Source organism: Rhinatrema bivittatum, chromosome 1 (assembly GCF_901001135.1).
Source record: "Rhinatrema bivittatum chromosome 1, aRhiBiv1.1, whole genome shotgun sequence".
NCBI lineage: Eukaryota > Metazoa > Chordata > Amphibia > Gymnophiona > Rhinatrematidae > Rhinatrema > Rhinatrema bivittatum.
Window position 1 is genome coordinate 157,461,457 of NC_042615.1, and position 15,320 is coordinate 157,476,776.

The window sequence follows — 15,320 nt, forward strand, 5'->3', positions numbered from 1 at the left end:
ATCTATAAAAGAAGTTGATCCAACATTGAATTTGTCTGAGTTTTTGCAGAGCTCACAGGAGATGGAAATAGTAAATAGAGGAACTTTATTGGTTTCATTTACATTTCAATCAGATAGAGAATATATTAAAATTCTTTCAGATCTCGATCATTGCTTTTCTATGGTCAAAAGGTATGGGTTTTCCCAGACCTCACTAGGGCTACACAAAATAGGAGGAAGAAATTCCTTGCATTATGACCTGAAGTTTTGGCTAAAGATGGACATTTTATTCTACATTATCTGTGTAGATGCCTAGTGAATTATAGGAATGCCAGATATATTTTTCATGAACCAGATCAGCTGAGGATGTTGATAGAATCCACCAGTTAACCGGTTAATTAGGTAGAGGTGGGAGTTAATACTTGTAAACCATTGAACATTTATTTCATAATATGTACACTCTTTTCTGCTTCTCCCCCCCCCCCCCCCTTTTCTTTTGTAAAATTTGTGGGTCTCATGATTTGATTCATGTTTAATACTAGAAGAATGTTATTTCATATAAGATTTGCATTGAAACTCATATTACAAATGCAAGATTTTTCTTGTAAAATGTTAAACTGCAATAAAAATAAAATTAAAAAAAAATCTTGTACTATAAATGCATAATTTTAAAGTCTGTGTAGAGAGGGCTGGTGGTGGGGGAAAGCCTGGGCAAAAAAGCTATAAGATTTACTTAGGGTGCCTAATACCCTTGCACTGTCTCTGATTAGAAAAAGAATACAAATTAAATGTTAAAAAATAAATAAATACAGAATGAGGAAGGGCCAGCATGCTAATTGTTTGCACAGGGCAGCAAAAAAGCTAGCGCTGGCCCTGCACAGCCGCACTCTGATGATAGCTGGAGGGGTTACCATCCTTCCCCAGTGAGAAAAGACCCTGTGTGGTAGTGAGTGGGAGGGGTGAGTGTTGAGAGGGAAGGGAAGAATCCAGTATGTATGTGTGTGCCTGAGAGGGAGAGAGTGGGAAGTAGAGGTGAGTGGGAATGAGGTAGAAGGGGAGAATAAAAAGAGAGGGTAGAAGTTTTTTATGAGAGAAAGTTTGTGTGTTCCCTGCTCCCCTCCACCTCTTCTCCACTAATCCAAGACAATCTCAGGGTGACTGAAAAATCAAAAAGTTCCCAGGTGTTACAAATGTTTCTGGCAGTGAAAGGTATTTGTGTGGCTGTTAATGAGGTGATACCAGGATCTGAATTTTCTTTTGTATGGTGAGTTGGTGTGGGCTGTCTCTTAGAGAGTGCATCCTTTTTGGGTACCTTAGAAGTGGCAGCAGCAGAGCCGGGGGGAGGGGCATCTCATCCTATTTTATCCATCCCTCGCCTCAGGCAGCAGATTGCCATGAGCTGTCCCTAACTGCCAGCATCAGTTACCGATAAAGTAAAGTTCTGCTCCTGTTCTGGGCTGCCAACACTCTGAACTACTTCCCACAGCCTGATATCACCAAAGACCAGCTCATTGTCACACCTGTTAGCATGTCAAAGGAGACATTTGAGACTGGACTTTGATGTCAGGTTGGGGAGGCAAATCAGAGTTGGTCACATGGCAGCAGCAAATTTTCTGATGTACCATCAACTTCAGCAGTCACCCTATGCCCTTGTGAGTAAGTCAATCAACATTAACATTTAGGAAAAAGAGGAGCTCTACCTAAAACCAAAATCTTAACATTATTTTAGGGATAGTGAAGCAAGAGTAAAACTGATCAAATGAGGCAAATTCCAGGAAATAATATAACACAAATATATCTTGAAATATTTATTGTATAGTAAAATACAGATCCAAAAGCACCTTAAAACAGTTAATTTGGATGAAATATACTATGCTATATTAATATTTCCTCGGTGTGCACAACTTAAATGTTCATCTAAAATTAACTCTATTGAATAAGCCCTATTACATGAATTTCAAAAAGTACCAATTTCCTTGCAACTATGGTGAAATTCTAAACTTTTGAACGAGAGATAGGAATGTCTTTCTCTTATTCCATGAAAAGAAAGATATATATGGAATTTCCAATTGAAGGAATTTTTGCCTCAAATTATTTAAACATTTACTTACTATTGATGGACATGGATAGAGACCACTGTCAAGTAATATGTTTTCAAGAAGGTCTTGATCTGAAATATAACAAAAGTAAGCTTTTTAAAGACAGTTCAAAGCAAACAATGGTAAATAACTATTAACAATACACAATTTGTACTAATCCTAAAAGTTTCATTAACATAAGGGTTACCATGCCAAGACAGGATGCTGGACTCGATATACCCATGGTCTGTCTCTGACAGTAGCCAAGTCTAGGCCACTTGGAAGAGCCCAGCAGATCCTAATAGGAAATTCAATTCCCATATACGAAATGGAAACACCAAAGTCTATCTAGCTAAAGACTGGTTATGGATCTGATACCTTTTTAAACTCAGCTTTTAGTTTAGTTTATTTACTTAATGAATCACTATTTCTTACTAAGGCAAATCATAGCGATGTGCATGAAATAAAATCAGAAAAAATAAAACAGGGTGTGTACATAATAAAATAAACTTAAATAGATAATGAAAAAAAGCAATGATATGAAAAGTCAATTACATATTGAACAGTTTACATAAAACAAATTTAAATAATCATATTATTAAACAATAAAGCTATACTACTAGCCTTCACCATATTATTCTCAGGCAACAAAATTCCATAGCATAATTGTTCATTTGACTAAAAAAAAAATAAAATAAAAAATAAAAAAAAATACATTTTTAGATTTAAGTTAGATCTGCCACTAATTTTTTTATAGAATGTCTTCTAGTCCTAGTATTTGATAAAGTAAATAACTTGTTTCTACACTACTCGTGATTTTGTAAACCTATTATATCCCCTCTCAGCTGATTTCTCCAAATTGAAGAGCCCTAACCTGTTAGACTTTTCTGTAAGACAACCATTCCATCCACTGTCATTTTTGCCCTTTTCTGCACTTTCTAGTACTGCTCTACCTTTGAGAGGTGGCAACCAGAACGACACATAGTACGAACTATAAGAATTCTTAAAACATTCTATTTGCTTTCTATTGCCTCTGCCACACAACGAATAGAGAATTTCAATTTGTTTTCCACAAGGATTCCAAGATCCTTTTGCTGAATGTTAACTCCTAATACAGAACCCAGCATTGTGTATTTACAGTGCCTGGCAAGTCTCAACATCCTCATATATATTTTTCACAATCTGATGTCTAAAAAATAGAAAATCAAAATGCTTTAAAGTAGGAGTTTGTTTCACTAACCTACACAACATGCTTTATGCTTTCATTATGAACGAATTATAGAAATATTTCAAAAGCAATTAAGAATAAAAATCCAAAATGTGAGGTCACGTGACACTAAGTTAGGTGATGTGTGACTTTGCTTGGCTCTGGGCGCTATCTGCCTCCATTGCATCACATTGGTGCCAATCCGATCTGTAAAAATTATTTGATAGAGAGTTAAAGCAACTTCTGCACCCTATTAAATCTTTGTGAGGCTATAACTCCTCACGCAGCAAGGAAAGAAAAAAGGAAAAGGTCTCCCCTGATTGGGCCCAAGATGGCAGCCACTGCTGCTTCCGTTGCATCAGATTCTACTCTGCTGGCCACAGTAAACTTTAACAGATCTTAACTCAGCAGTACAGCAGGCATGAGACACCAAATCTGAGAAAATATAAGCAAAATTGAAAGAGGTTACCCTCCTCGACTGCAGAATTGGGGAAAAGTGATTTTGGTGGATGGTGTATCGTATTTCAGGAAAGGGAGCGGGGTGTCAAGAGATGTGTTGGTGGTCCGGCCCCAGGAGCAACACTTGGCCGACGTAAACAACACTAGAGCCATGAAACCAGCGCAGGCGAAGTACATCGACCATGACACTCATTGGAAGGTACTGATACATCAAAACAGGTGAAGCACAGTCTACCAACGCTTGCATCTGTGGAACAAACGGCGCATTGAACCACTGGAGCATCATGACGTGGCAAAGCGTGCCTCCCAGAAGCCACATGCACCGACAGAGCCAGATTGAAGGTGTGTCGACTTATGTCTGCAACGCATCAACCCACAACACATTGACGCAAGCGACGCACACATCTGCTCCAAAGCAGAGGAGTGCAGAGGCCCAGTATAAGAAGCAGCAGGATAGGCCTTCAGAGATGCAGGGGTGGGAGCAAGACCCCAAGACTGTCTTCATGCCTGAGGAACTCTTACATGGGGTTTTCAGACACAGACCCCCTCTCCGATTATCCTGACTCAGAGGCTTCCTCTCTCTCTTCATGCTGGGTCTACTCAGACATCTCTTCTCTGTCCAAGCGCAAAAGGCTGTCACCCCCGATGCAAGAGCTCCTCTCGAAGCATTGCAAGTCACCACTGTCCGGATTCAGATATCCTCTTAGCCACAGTGCCTTACACATCCACACGATGAAGATCCACCCCAATTACCAGTTAGGAGTATGTCAAGTCTGCTCAACCAATCCCTGCTGAAGGTGGTCTGGCTTCCCAGGCGTGTCGCAGATCTCCACAATTTTAAGTAACCTCTTCACATCCCTGGAGTCATGCAGACAGGAGCATTCACCTACAAGCCCTTTTTCGGAGGAATGCTCCCCTGTGGGTGAGTCTCTTCCCTAGCAGCAGCAGGGGGGTCGTTCCGCGGGCAGGGAAGATGCCTCGGTCGCAGTTCAGGTCTGGATGTCTCCCCCCCCCCCTCCTGGATTGTCCACCGGATTAGCCTCCAGAGCCCTCCTCACCGGGAAAAGATCTTATAATCATTGAAAAAGTGGGTGCGCGTCTCAACATGGAGACCAGGAAGGTGCCAGACCCTAGAGTGGTGGTCCTAGGCATCTTAAAAATTTTGCATGAAATCAGACTGGAAAGCTGGAAGACAACTGATAATTTCACCACGAAAATAGAAGGGAGCTCTAACACCGGCACAGGAATAGGCATTTGTGAACCCTTGGTGCAGAGAGGTGACTGGTGCAGCCTAGTGGGCGATCCTGTTAGGCCCACTCCATCACTGGCAGACGTGCCCTGTAGTGAGCCAGGCTGGAGCTTCGCCTATACCAGCCACCTTCGGCAGGTTGAGCCCTTGGGTTCTTGCAGCCGGCAGATCTTGTGTGTCCCTAGGGTGTGGCGAGAACAAGAGTCCAAAAGCCAGGCGGCACTGTTCAGGTTCTTCTCGCCACTGTGCACATATGTGCACACACCTATAAGGAGATCAGGAGCGGCAGCATGGCAGCTGGATCCAGCAGTGTTCCTGCCATGCGATAGTGGGTGAGTGCCACAAATCCTAATAGTATCCTCTCTTTAAAGCCCCCCCCCCCCCTCCCAGTCTTCTGGACCAAGGCTTCCCAGCGAATTTCTAGTGAAATTCTGCCATCAGTTTAGCAGCTGGTAGGTTGGAGGCAAGCACACACGAGTTGTCCTCAGGACCATAGTTTTTCCATGAGATGAGGTTTTGCACTTAGTTTCAAACTTTGAGATAAAAGAAATCTTGGATTCTCAAATTGGGTATCCTCCTTAATGGCAACTTCAGAAGTCTGTAGAGTGGTCTGCCTGGCCTTGAAAGAAAATCGCAGGCTTTAATAAAAAAAAATATGGAACATGTCTTGGATCTTAGTGATGCTGGCAATTTGAGTTTGAGTTTATACACCATGAGACCGAGTTGATGCTCGATGGGAAAAGGTCCCACGAATTGTGGTGTGAACTTCATGGATGGCATCTTCAGCCATAGGTTTCAGGTACTAAGCCAGACTAGGGTTCCTGGTCAGAGAGGCATTCTTGGGCATAATTTCCTATTAGCTTGTACCTTGGAGCGTTTCGCTACTTGATCCAAGAGAAGGTGGGTCCTTCACCATAATTACAGGAGTTTTTGCCCCATCAAGTTAGCTGTCGGGCAAGGGTCTAATGTAACAATAGGTCTAGGTATGCAGGGATGGCACCTAGAGACAATGTAAAAAGGTGAAGACCCCATAGAACTGTTCACCTGAATATTATGGGCAAATTCAGTCCAGGGAAGGAAAGAGCTCCAGTTATCTTGGCTTTGGTTTACCTATTTAACATTTTTATATACTGAAATTCATGTAGCAAAGTTACATATCAATTCGGTTTACATTATAACATTAAACAGGCATGACCGAATGCAATGCAATTACATCGAACAGGAGAATAAACTTGGGTCAAGTAAACTGGGGATTAAATAAACAAACAAATAACAAAGAATATATTAAACAGAGATTACATTAAAGAATGAGTGAGGTTCTAGAGAGGACCTGGCTAGATATGAAGTAGTCACTGTACCTAGGAATGCAGAAAAGCCTTGAGACTTATTCACCTGTTCGGTTTTCTCATTGCTTTGGGGGTGGTAAGCAGAGGTGAAGACCAATTAAATTCCAAGTTTTTTTTACACAAGCCATGAAATGAAACCCCACAGTCCGAGAGAATATGAAGTGGCAGGCCATGCAGGTGGAGAATGTGTCGAACAAAATGTTTAGCAAATTCAGGCGCTGAAGGAAGTCCTGTAAGGCATATGAAATGCACCATCTTCAAAAATCTGTCCACTACAATCCTTATGGTGGTGTTACCACCAGAGAGGGGAAGGTCAGTGACAAAGTCAGTGGCCAGGTGGGTCCAAGGTTCCTTTGGGGGGGGGGGGGGGGGTTGGCAGCAGTTTTAAACAAGCCCCATGGCTGTGCTCTGACACTTTTATTCATGGCAGATGTAGGCCAGGACTCAACGTAATGCTTCATGTCACTTTTCATCTGGGGCCACCAATAGTGTTGCATGATTAATTCCAATGATCAAGTGACACCAGGATGACCAGACAGGCAGGAATCATGAGCCCATTGCAGAACTTTCTGTTGTAGATGTTGGGGCACTTCAGGTCTTCCCCAGAGGAACTGTGAATGTGGCTGCTACCACAATTTTAGTGGGGTCTATGATGTGCTGGGGGACTTCCAGGGTTCCTTCATTATCAAAAGAACAGGACAGCGCATCAGCCCATCTGTGGGTCGATACCAGAACTTGAAATGAAATAGATTAAAAAACAATGAGCAGAGGGCTTGCATGGGGTTTAGTCTTTGAGCCTGTGCCAGATGTTCAAGATTTTTATGATCTGTATAGATTGTTACAGGGTGCTTGGCTCCTTCCAGCAGGTATCAGCATGCTTCCAAGATTAGTTTGACTGCTAGTAGCTCGCCGATCTCCAATGGTGTAGTTCCTCTCGCTGGGGAAAACTTTGAGATGTAGGAGCAGGTCATTATGGTTAGGTTGTAGGAGAATACCACTTACCCTGATCTGGATGAAGGCGGCATGGGTCGAGGGTGATTTTTTTTTTTTTTTAAGATGTTTGAAGGCCTAGACGGCTTGCCAATTCTAGTTCTTGGTATTGGAGACCCTTCTGGTCAGGGCTATGGGGGAGTACTCTTGAATAAACTGTCTATAGTAATTAGCAAACCCCAGGAACCACTGTATCATTAAGTCCCACCAGCCAGGGCCACACCAGTATGACCTTTAACTTCTGGGTCCCATTCATAGACCCAGACGAGAATATAGCCAGAAAGGGAAACTCTTCTTGTTCAAATATATACTTCTCTAATTTGGCATACAGACCGTGCTCCCGCAATCTCTGGACAATGTTTCACATGGCAGAGATGCTCAGTCAAGGATTTGGAGAAGATCAAGATATCATCCAGATAGACTACCACATGGAAACAGAGGTCTCAGAAGATCTCATTGACTATAAACTGGAAAACTGCAGGGGCATTGCACAGTCCGAAGGGCATCACTAAGTATGCGTAGTGACATCACAAGTGTTAAAGGTGGTTTTTCACTCATTGCCTTCATGGATTCTTTTTTTTTTTTTTTTTTTTTTTTTTTTTAATTACAACACAAGATCACTTGTAACAGTAACTATGACACGATTTTTAAAGATTCATTAATCCAATATACAAAATGAAATTTAAACTCCAAATGTTGTCACAATTATTGTTAGGAAATAAAGGGGGGGAGGACAAATTTAACATGAGCAAAGATAAAGGAAATTAAAGTCCCTTGACTTGTCATAGTTACTGTTACAAGTGATCATGAGGACATTAGGAATGAGAGTCCAGGCCTTTATGGATTCTGATCAGATTATAAGTGCCCCCCACCCCCCGAAGGTCCAGCTTGGTAAAATGAGTGTTCCGAAGGTGAACAAGAGCTTGGAGGTCAGAGGAAGTGGATAGCAATTTTCTTAGTGGTAGAATTAAGACCATGATAGTCTATGCAGGTACGTAATGACCCATCCCTTCCCCACAAAGAAGGATCCGGCTCCAGCAGGTGAGGAAGTAGGGCGAATGAAGCCCCTAACCAAATTCTCTTTAATGTACTTGACCACAGCCTCTCTCTCGGGAGTGGGTATTCTCTGCCTCTATGTGAGACCTTTCCAGAAATTAGGTCTATGACACAATCATAGGAGTGATGGGCAGCAAGGTCTCTGCCTGCTGTTTGCTTAATATGTCCAAGTAGTCCCAAGTATTGTTGCAGTAAACCAGATAGCTCAGTACAGCCACCTGGGCAAGGAGGTTCAGAGGTCAAACCTGGAATAGGAACATGTCTGACAGGCAGCACCCCATTTAGCGATGGCAGGGTGTTTCAACATAGTTGACAGCCCCCCAGCAGAATGTATAGACAAATCTGCTCCCAATGGAGCAGATCAGCTTGCATCTGTAAAGGCCCAGTATATAGTAGGGTACACTATACTGAGGGTGCTATTAAACTACTGGTTCTCTTTCCCTAAGTAATTACATCAACAATAAGAGAACTCACGAATATATCAACATACAAATTCCCATTTTATTCATAAATTGTATATATATATATATATAGATATATATATATATATATATATATATATATATATATATATATATATATATATATATATATATATAAAAGATCCTATCTAGACAATAATAGCTCTCTAGCACAATCATCCTTCCATACACCAATCATACCACACATATAAAATCATATTATAATATAAAACTCCATCACCAAACACGTGTTTTCAATACAGATAACAATATAAAGTGGCTGTTGCAATATCATATACTTTTAAATTTAAATATATGTCACATCACATTACAATAACTTTCTTTGGATGTGTACGACTTCATCTGCTCATATCACAGCATTAAACTCCTATTTTGATTCTCAAAACCAAAACGGTGACATCGTCCGCTGGACCACAGGTGACATCGTCACCTGTGGTCCGCTGGACGTCACCTGTGGACGTCACCTGTGGTCCAGCGGACGATGTCACCGTTTTGGTTTTGAGAATCAAAATAGGAGTTTAATGCTGTGATATGAGCAGATGAAGTCGTACACATCCAAAGAAAGTTATTGTAATGTGATGCGACATATATTTAAATTTAAAAGTATATGATATTGCAACAGCCACTTTATATTGTTATCTGTATTGAAAACACGTGTTTGGTGATGGAGTTTTATATTATAATATGATGTTTTTATATGTGTGGTATGATTGGTGTATGGAAGGATAATTCCAGTATATAGTAGGACATAGCTAGACAGGACTCACCCATGATAGACAAAATGGTGAGAAGAGGCAAACTGGAACTAGAAGTTAGGGAGTGAAACTAGGTTGACCTATGGTGGTCTCTCCCACCATCTCTAGGTCCTGGTGTTTCCCTCCTTAGTAGGACAGCATGCTGCGAAGTGCCCCCGGCCTGCACAATATAGGCAGAGACTGTTGCGCCGCCTCCTCCTCTGTTTCTCTTCCGGGGGAAAGCCTACAACAATCTACCTGCGCAGGTTTCTCCAATGGGGCAGTTGCTCCCTCAACTCTGAAGGAACCTCGTGAGAGCAGTGGACTGGAGATCCTGCAGTCCCTCTCTCTAGTCTATTCTCACAACTGCAGATCCAACCTGATGGCTGGGCTGATGAGGTCCTCCAATGTGGTGGGAAGGTCCCGACCTGCAAGTTCATCCTTAATAGATCCAACAGGCCTTAACAGAAGACTGCAGTCAGACTATCCTCCCCTCCATTGGCATACCATAGCCAGTGTCCAGAAACGGACCGCGTTGTCTCCCACAGAGGTGGAACTTTGACAGATAAGGAGTTTTGTTACAGTGAATATGGTGAGACCAAGCTCAAATATGAAGCAAAACTCATGAAAGAACTGTTCCAGTTGGATAGGAAGGGGATCATCCCTTTCCCAGAAGGGAGAGGCCTAAGCCAGTGCTGAGCCCCTCAGCTAAGACAATGTATGTCACCTTGGCTTTGTCTATAGGGAAGAGGACTGCTTAAAAGTCAAAGTGCATGCTGCACTGATTAAGGAAACCCTGCACCAAGAGCTTGCCATGAAACAGAGGTGAAGGCAGTAGCTGCGGCACAGACCTAGAGGCTGGAGTTGGGACCAGCTGCGGCTGGACTACAGGCGGGATAGAAGCCAGGAGTTACCAATGGTAGAGTGTCCAGGCGAGCAGCAAATCTCTCCAAAACCCCAGGATACCCTGCTGCTGCTGTATCTGATGATCCATACCTGGAATGGCCTGTAGTATGGCCAGGTCTGCCAGGTCCATGGCCTCAAACTAATGCCGCACAGGAATAGGTGAACCCTTGGTACTGAGGGGTGAATGGCACAGCCTAGCGGGCAAACCCATTAGGCCCACCCTGTCAGATGCACCTTATAGCGGGACAGGCTGGAGCTTCACCTATACCATCCATCTTCCCCCACAGGTTGAGCCCTTGGGTTCTGGTGGCCAGCAGGTCTTAGGTGGGTCCCTAGGCAGTGGTGAGGATAAAAATCCAAAAGCCAGGCGGAGGTCAGGGCAGGCAGCAGATAAGTATGGTCAGATTCCAGAGCAGAAGTCAGAATCCAGGAAGTCAAGCCGAGGGAGGGTGAGACAAGATGAGACAGAATACAAGCCGGGGAAAGACACAGACAAAAATACAACAGGGCACAGCAAGGACTCAGGAACAAGGCAAGAGACAAAGGCAGGACAGGAACACCAGAACAAGGCAACATCTGACAAAGGAACAAAGCAAAAAAAAAAAGAGACCTGTTGCTGAGGTGAGGACCTACTGCGGGGTCTGGGCTTAAGTAGGGCTGGCAGGTGACATCAGGAAGCACCATTCAGGTTCTTCCCACCACTGCACGTACTGGGTGCAGCAGCATGGTGGCTAGATCCAGTGGCATTTCTGCCACGTGAGTGCTATGAATCCTAACAGAAAGTTTAATTAAGATTTCAACTTGTCCTTAAAATCTTCCAATTCAGATATAATTTGACATATTTGCATGTAACACTTTATGAACTTATAAGCACATTAATGAACTTACTGTAAGAGAAAAGTGAAGTGGGTTGTTTTGGTTTGTTTTTTTTTTTTGGGGGGGGGGGGGGGAGGTTAACTAGGGATTAGAAATAACAGATGTGAAGCTTGAGCTGGTTTCCTTGAACAGGCTTTGGAAATAGCTACTTTTCAGGTTTGCCTTTCTGTTTAAAACTTTGTTCCAGTCAGAGCTTAAGGGTATATATAAAGAATAAAGTTTTACTAGTGATTTTGATTACCTTATGTTTAATAAACAAACAAAGAATAGATTTCTCAGAGTATCATACCTCATTGTTTAATATAAAACACAAATAAGTACCTCATTAAATTGTTTGCTTACCACTGAAAGGATAAATAGGAACCAGTCATGATCATCAACTGTTGCTATTGACAAAACATGGAGGTCTGTTTTACATGGATATTAAACTTAGAGTTAAGATCTCTATTATACTTCAGTTCACAAAATATGAATTATGCTCTTCTGCCCAATAGAAAAAAAATCTGAAGTGTATATCTTAGCTGTTCATTAATATAGCGTCCTGTACATCAAACATTCTCTTAAGGATTAAAGCACTTCATTACAAAAAAATCAAAAAGCTCAACACAAGCATTTAAGCCTCTTCAAGTTTCCTTAACCATTTTCTTCTATTCATCCTACCTGAGTCATTCTGACTCCAAGCTCACTGCTTTAGTACAGTATTACAACCGCTTTTATTTTGATTCAGATAGCTCACCAATCAAACTTTACATTATCTGTGTCCCATTCTGTCCCCTCCCCCACTGAATGATCTCATCCTCTTCAGTTCCCTACATTATCCTCTTGTGAACTAGTGTTCAAAATATGCATTTGTTTTTTTTTTCTTATCAAGGGGTGCTGGCCCTTTTAAGAGGCAACAGTAGTGTCAGACTGTGGGAGACAGTCAAGATCTAAGCAGCAACAGCTGTTTTGGGGTTGCCTTGGGCTGGAAGAGGCCTGGCGCAGTAGCAGCTATAAGATGACTACATGAGGCAGGAATAGGCCATAGGCAGTGGCAATAAGCAGATTGTTATGTTCCAAAAGTGATTTAATTTTTGGAGGCAGTGCATATGGAGAAGAGCTGGGCTAGCTGTGGCAAGAACCATGTGTTCCAGGCAACAGTGACCAGTGAAAGGAATCTATGAAAGTGGGAGAGGCTGTTTCCAGATGCATCAGCTGAATTGGGGCGGGGGGGGGGGGGGGGGGGGGGGAAGGGAATGTGAAAAACATGCTCTGGGTCAAAAGATAAAAAGAGAGCTGCAAAAACTGCACAATGAATGACGTTGATGGCAGGGCTTGAACAGCAGCAGTATCAAGGGGAAGATGGCATGCTCTTGTATCATGGGCCACACTGGTAGTTGACAGGTGTGATGGCAGCACCTAAAGGGGTATTTTTCGTCCTTCTACCATGTGATACTCTTAGGATCCCTCCTTCATGTACACATGCTCCTATATACTCCTTCATCCCCTGTCCCCTGGCTGGCAAAAGGAGAGCACAGCTGAAGTGCTTCTTTTCTGCTACAGGTGGGGGAGGGGATGAAGGGGCAGAGAAGAGCATCCAGCCAGGGCTACTGCCGTTGCAGTGGCAAACCAGTTAAACAAAAAAAAAAAAAACAGAACAAAACACTATAATATGGAGAACATAACTCCCTATTAACAGTAAGTCAAAAATACTATGTGCATCAAAATCTTAATATCAAAACACATTCCATTAGTAAATACAAAATAAGCTAGAGCTATAAATTTTACTTTCAGTCTTTTTCTAAATTCCTTCTTTCTGCTTAACTGTGAATGCTTGATTGCAAGAAAATACAATCTGTTGGTTTATACCTCCTGTTTCCAGAATGCAAATATGGGTAATATTGCAAAAAGGGGAGTGCATTACATATCACTCATTTATAAAATCTCTAAATGTTTTTAAAATGAATGCCTATGGAAAAACTTGTTCAGAGCAATTCCACAAGAAATCAAAACACCAGGCACAACAAATAAATATTGATATAAAAAAAAACAAAACCCACAATTGTAAATGTATATGCCCTATAAGAGAACCATCGTTTCAAAGACTGGACTGAAAAACACTGGCTATAAACTGTCCCATCTCAGAGAGCTTCCAGAACTATAAAATAATGGAGAAATTACTTACCTAATAATTTTGTTTGCCTTAGTGTAGACAGATGGACTCACGACCAGTGGGTAATGCTCTCCTGCCAGCAAATGGAGACAGAACAAGCTGACATCACAGTATATATAACCCTGCAGTGACCCCAGCCTGCCAGTATTCTCTTCAAAAGCAACTAGGAATTAGCAAAAGACTATTAAAAACAGGCAACCATAACTGTACTCAACCAACAAGGAACACTGAACTCAAGTAAGAACCTAGGTACCCCAATCTAGGGACTGGATGAACACTTACCAGTAATCCCTTGGGACTTGGAGCCCCACAGGACTATTGACACAATCATTCGGCAGCCGAGGGTGGGAAGCTGAGACCATCTGTCTACGCTAAGGAAAATGAAATTATCAGGTAAGTAATTTCTCCATTTCCTAGCGTGTAGGCAGGTGGACTCAGGATCAGTGGGATGTATAAGGGGAAAAGCAGACAGTCACTCAGTAGTGCATGGTTTGGAGGAATGTATCCTTGAAGGATACTAATGAAACAGGAGAGTTAGGACATTCCAACAGTGAGGTTCCAATGAAAGCAAACGTAGTCCATGTGCCTAAACGTTATCCCTAACAATTGAAAAAGCAGGTTGTTAATACAAACAAACACCACACTTTGAAATGTCTGGATGCCAATGCTAGAAGTCCAAGTAAGATGGGAGAGTTTGAGTGTATGATTGACAGAGAAAAAAGAACCGGTAAACACCAAGGATTAATTCTTTATTCCGCACTAAGCATCAGAAAAGCCTGACTCAGGTCGAGTTTCACTCAAAAGAGCTGCTTCAGGGGCTAATAGAACACACATATATAAACAAATACATTTAAAAACATTTCAGACATATGGAGCCATATATACCAACATATAACAATATAATAAATAATAAAATGATAAAGATACAGGAACGTCAAAAAATACTTAAACACAAAAGACAACTATCATTCAGCTAAAACATTTAGATATATGATTTCAATTATGAAAATGTGCAGATAATGTCAATATTAATTATGAAGATAAAATGATGACTAGCGTGACATAAATGAGGTGCTTAAATTAAAAATGGACATAAATACCTATAGCATAAGATGCCAAGGTGGCCTGCATCCAGCAAGTCAACTTCACTGTTTGTGCTAAAAATCAAGCATAAGACTAGTTGTAATAAATGAATATTACTGGAAAACACTATTAATTGTCCTGGTAACAAGCACAGAATCTTAACAAAAAAGGGAAACCAAGTATGGGCAACATAGGAAAAGGCACAATGTATCTTGAAGGGATTCAGTCTTAAAACAGAGGCATAGTCAAAAGGAACATTTAAATTATGAAACCAAAACCTTAAACCTCAAAATGAATGTGTTTATAAGCAGAGCAACCTTAAAACGCCAAAAGCAAACTTACTATCATACAAAGCACTTAAAGCTTAATCTCAAGTTCTGAAATAGCCAGAAAGTGCAGGACAGAAACACGCAGCAGCGGTCAGTGCCAAACAGGAAAAGTCTCTTGCGGCTCACTACAGGCTTTGAAAAATTTTAAAAAATGACAAAAGTTTATATCAGGCAAATCAAAAAACATATTTTGATAATTCATCAAAAATTATAAACCAAATCAAGATATCTAATCATGCCGGGAAAATGTACAAATGTTGTGGATGCGGACTGTCAAAAACTAAAAAGGCAGGAAAAGTTAAAAAAAGAACAAAAAGGTGGCACATAATTAATAGCGGAGGCACCATACAATCCCAAAACAACTACACAGTCACTAAGCGCTTCAGGAACGTAG

General features: G+C 41.6%; 1 protein-coding gene across 2 annotated transcripts in view; it reads right to left on the reverse strand.

Annotated features, from left to right (window-relative positions):
- The window catches only part of NSUN7 (NOP2/Sun RNA methyltransferase family member 7), a 298,057-nt gene that overhangs the window by 251,363 nt on the left and 31,374 nt on the right, over positions 1-15,320 (reverse strand). For both annotated transcript variants that reach the window (XM_029588977.1, XM_029588986.1), the window contains exon 3: positions 2,091-2,149. In XM_029588977.1, coding sequence (XP_029444837.1) covers positions 2,091-2,149 — 59 coding nt within the window. The remainder of the gene's footprint in view (positions 1-2,090; positions 2,150-15,320) is intronic.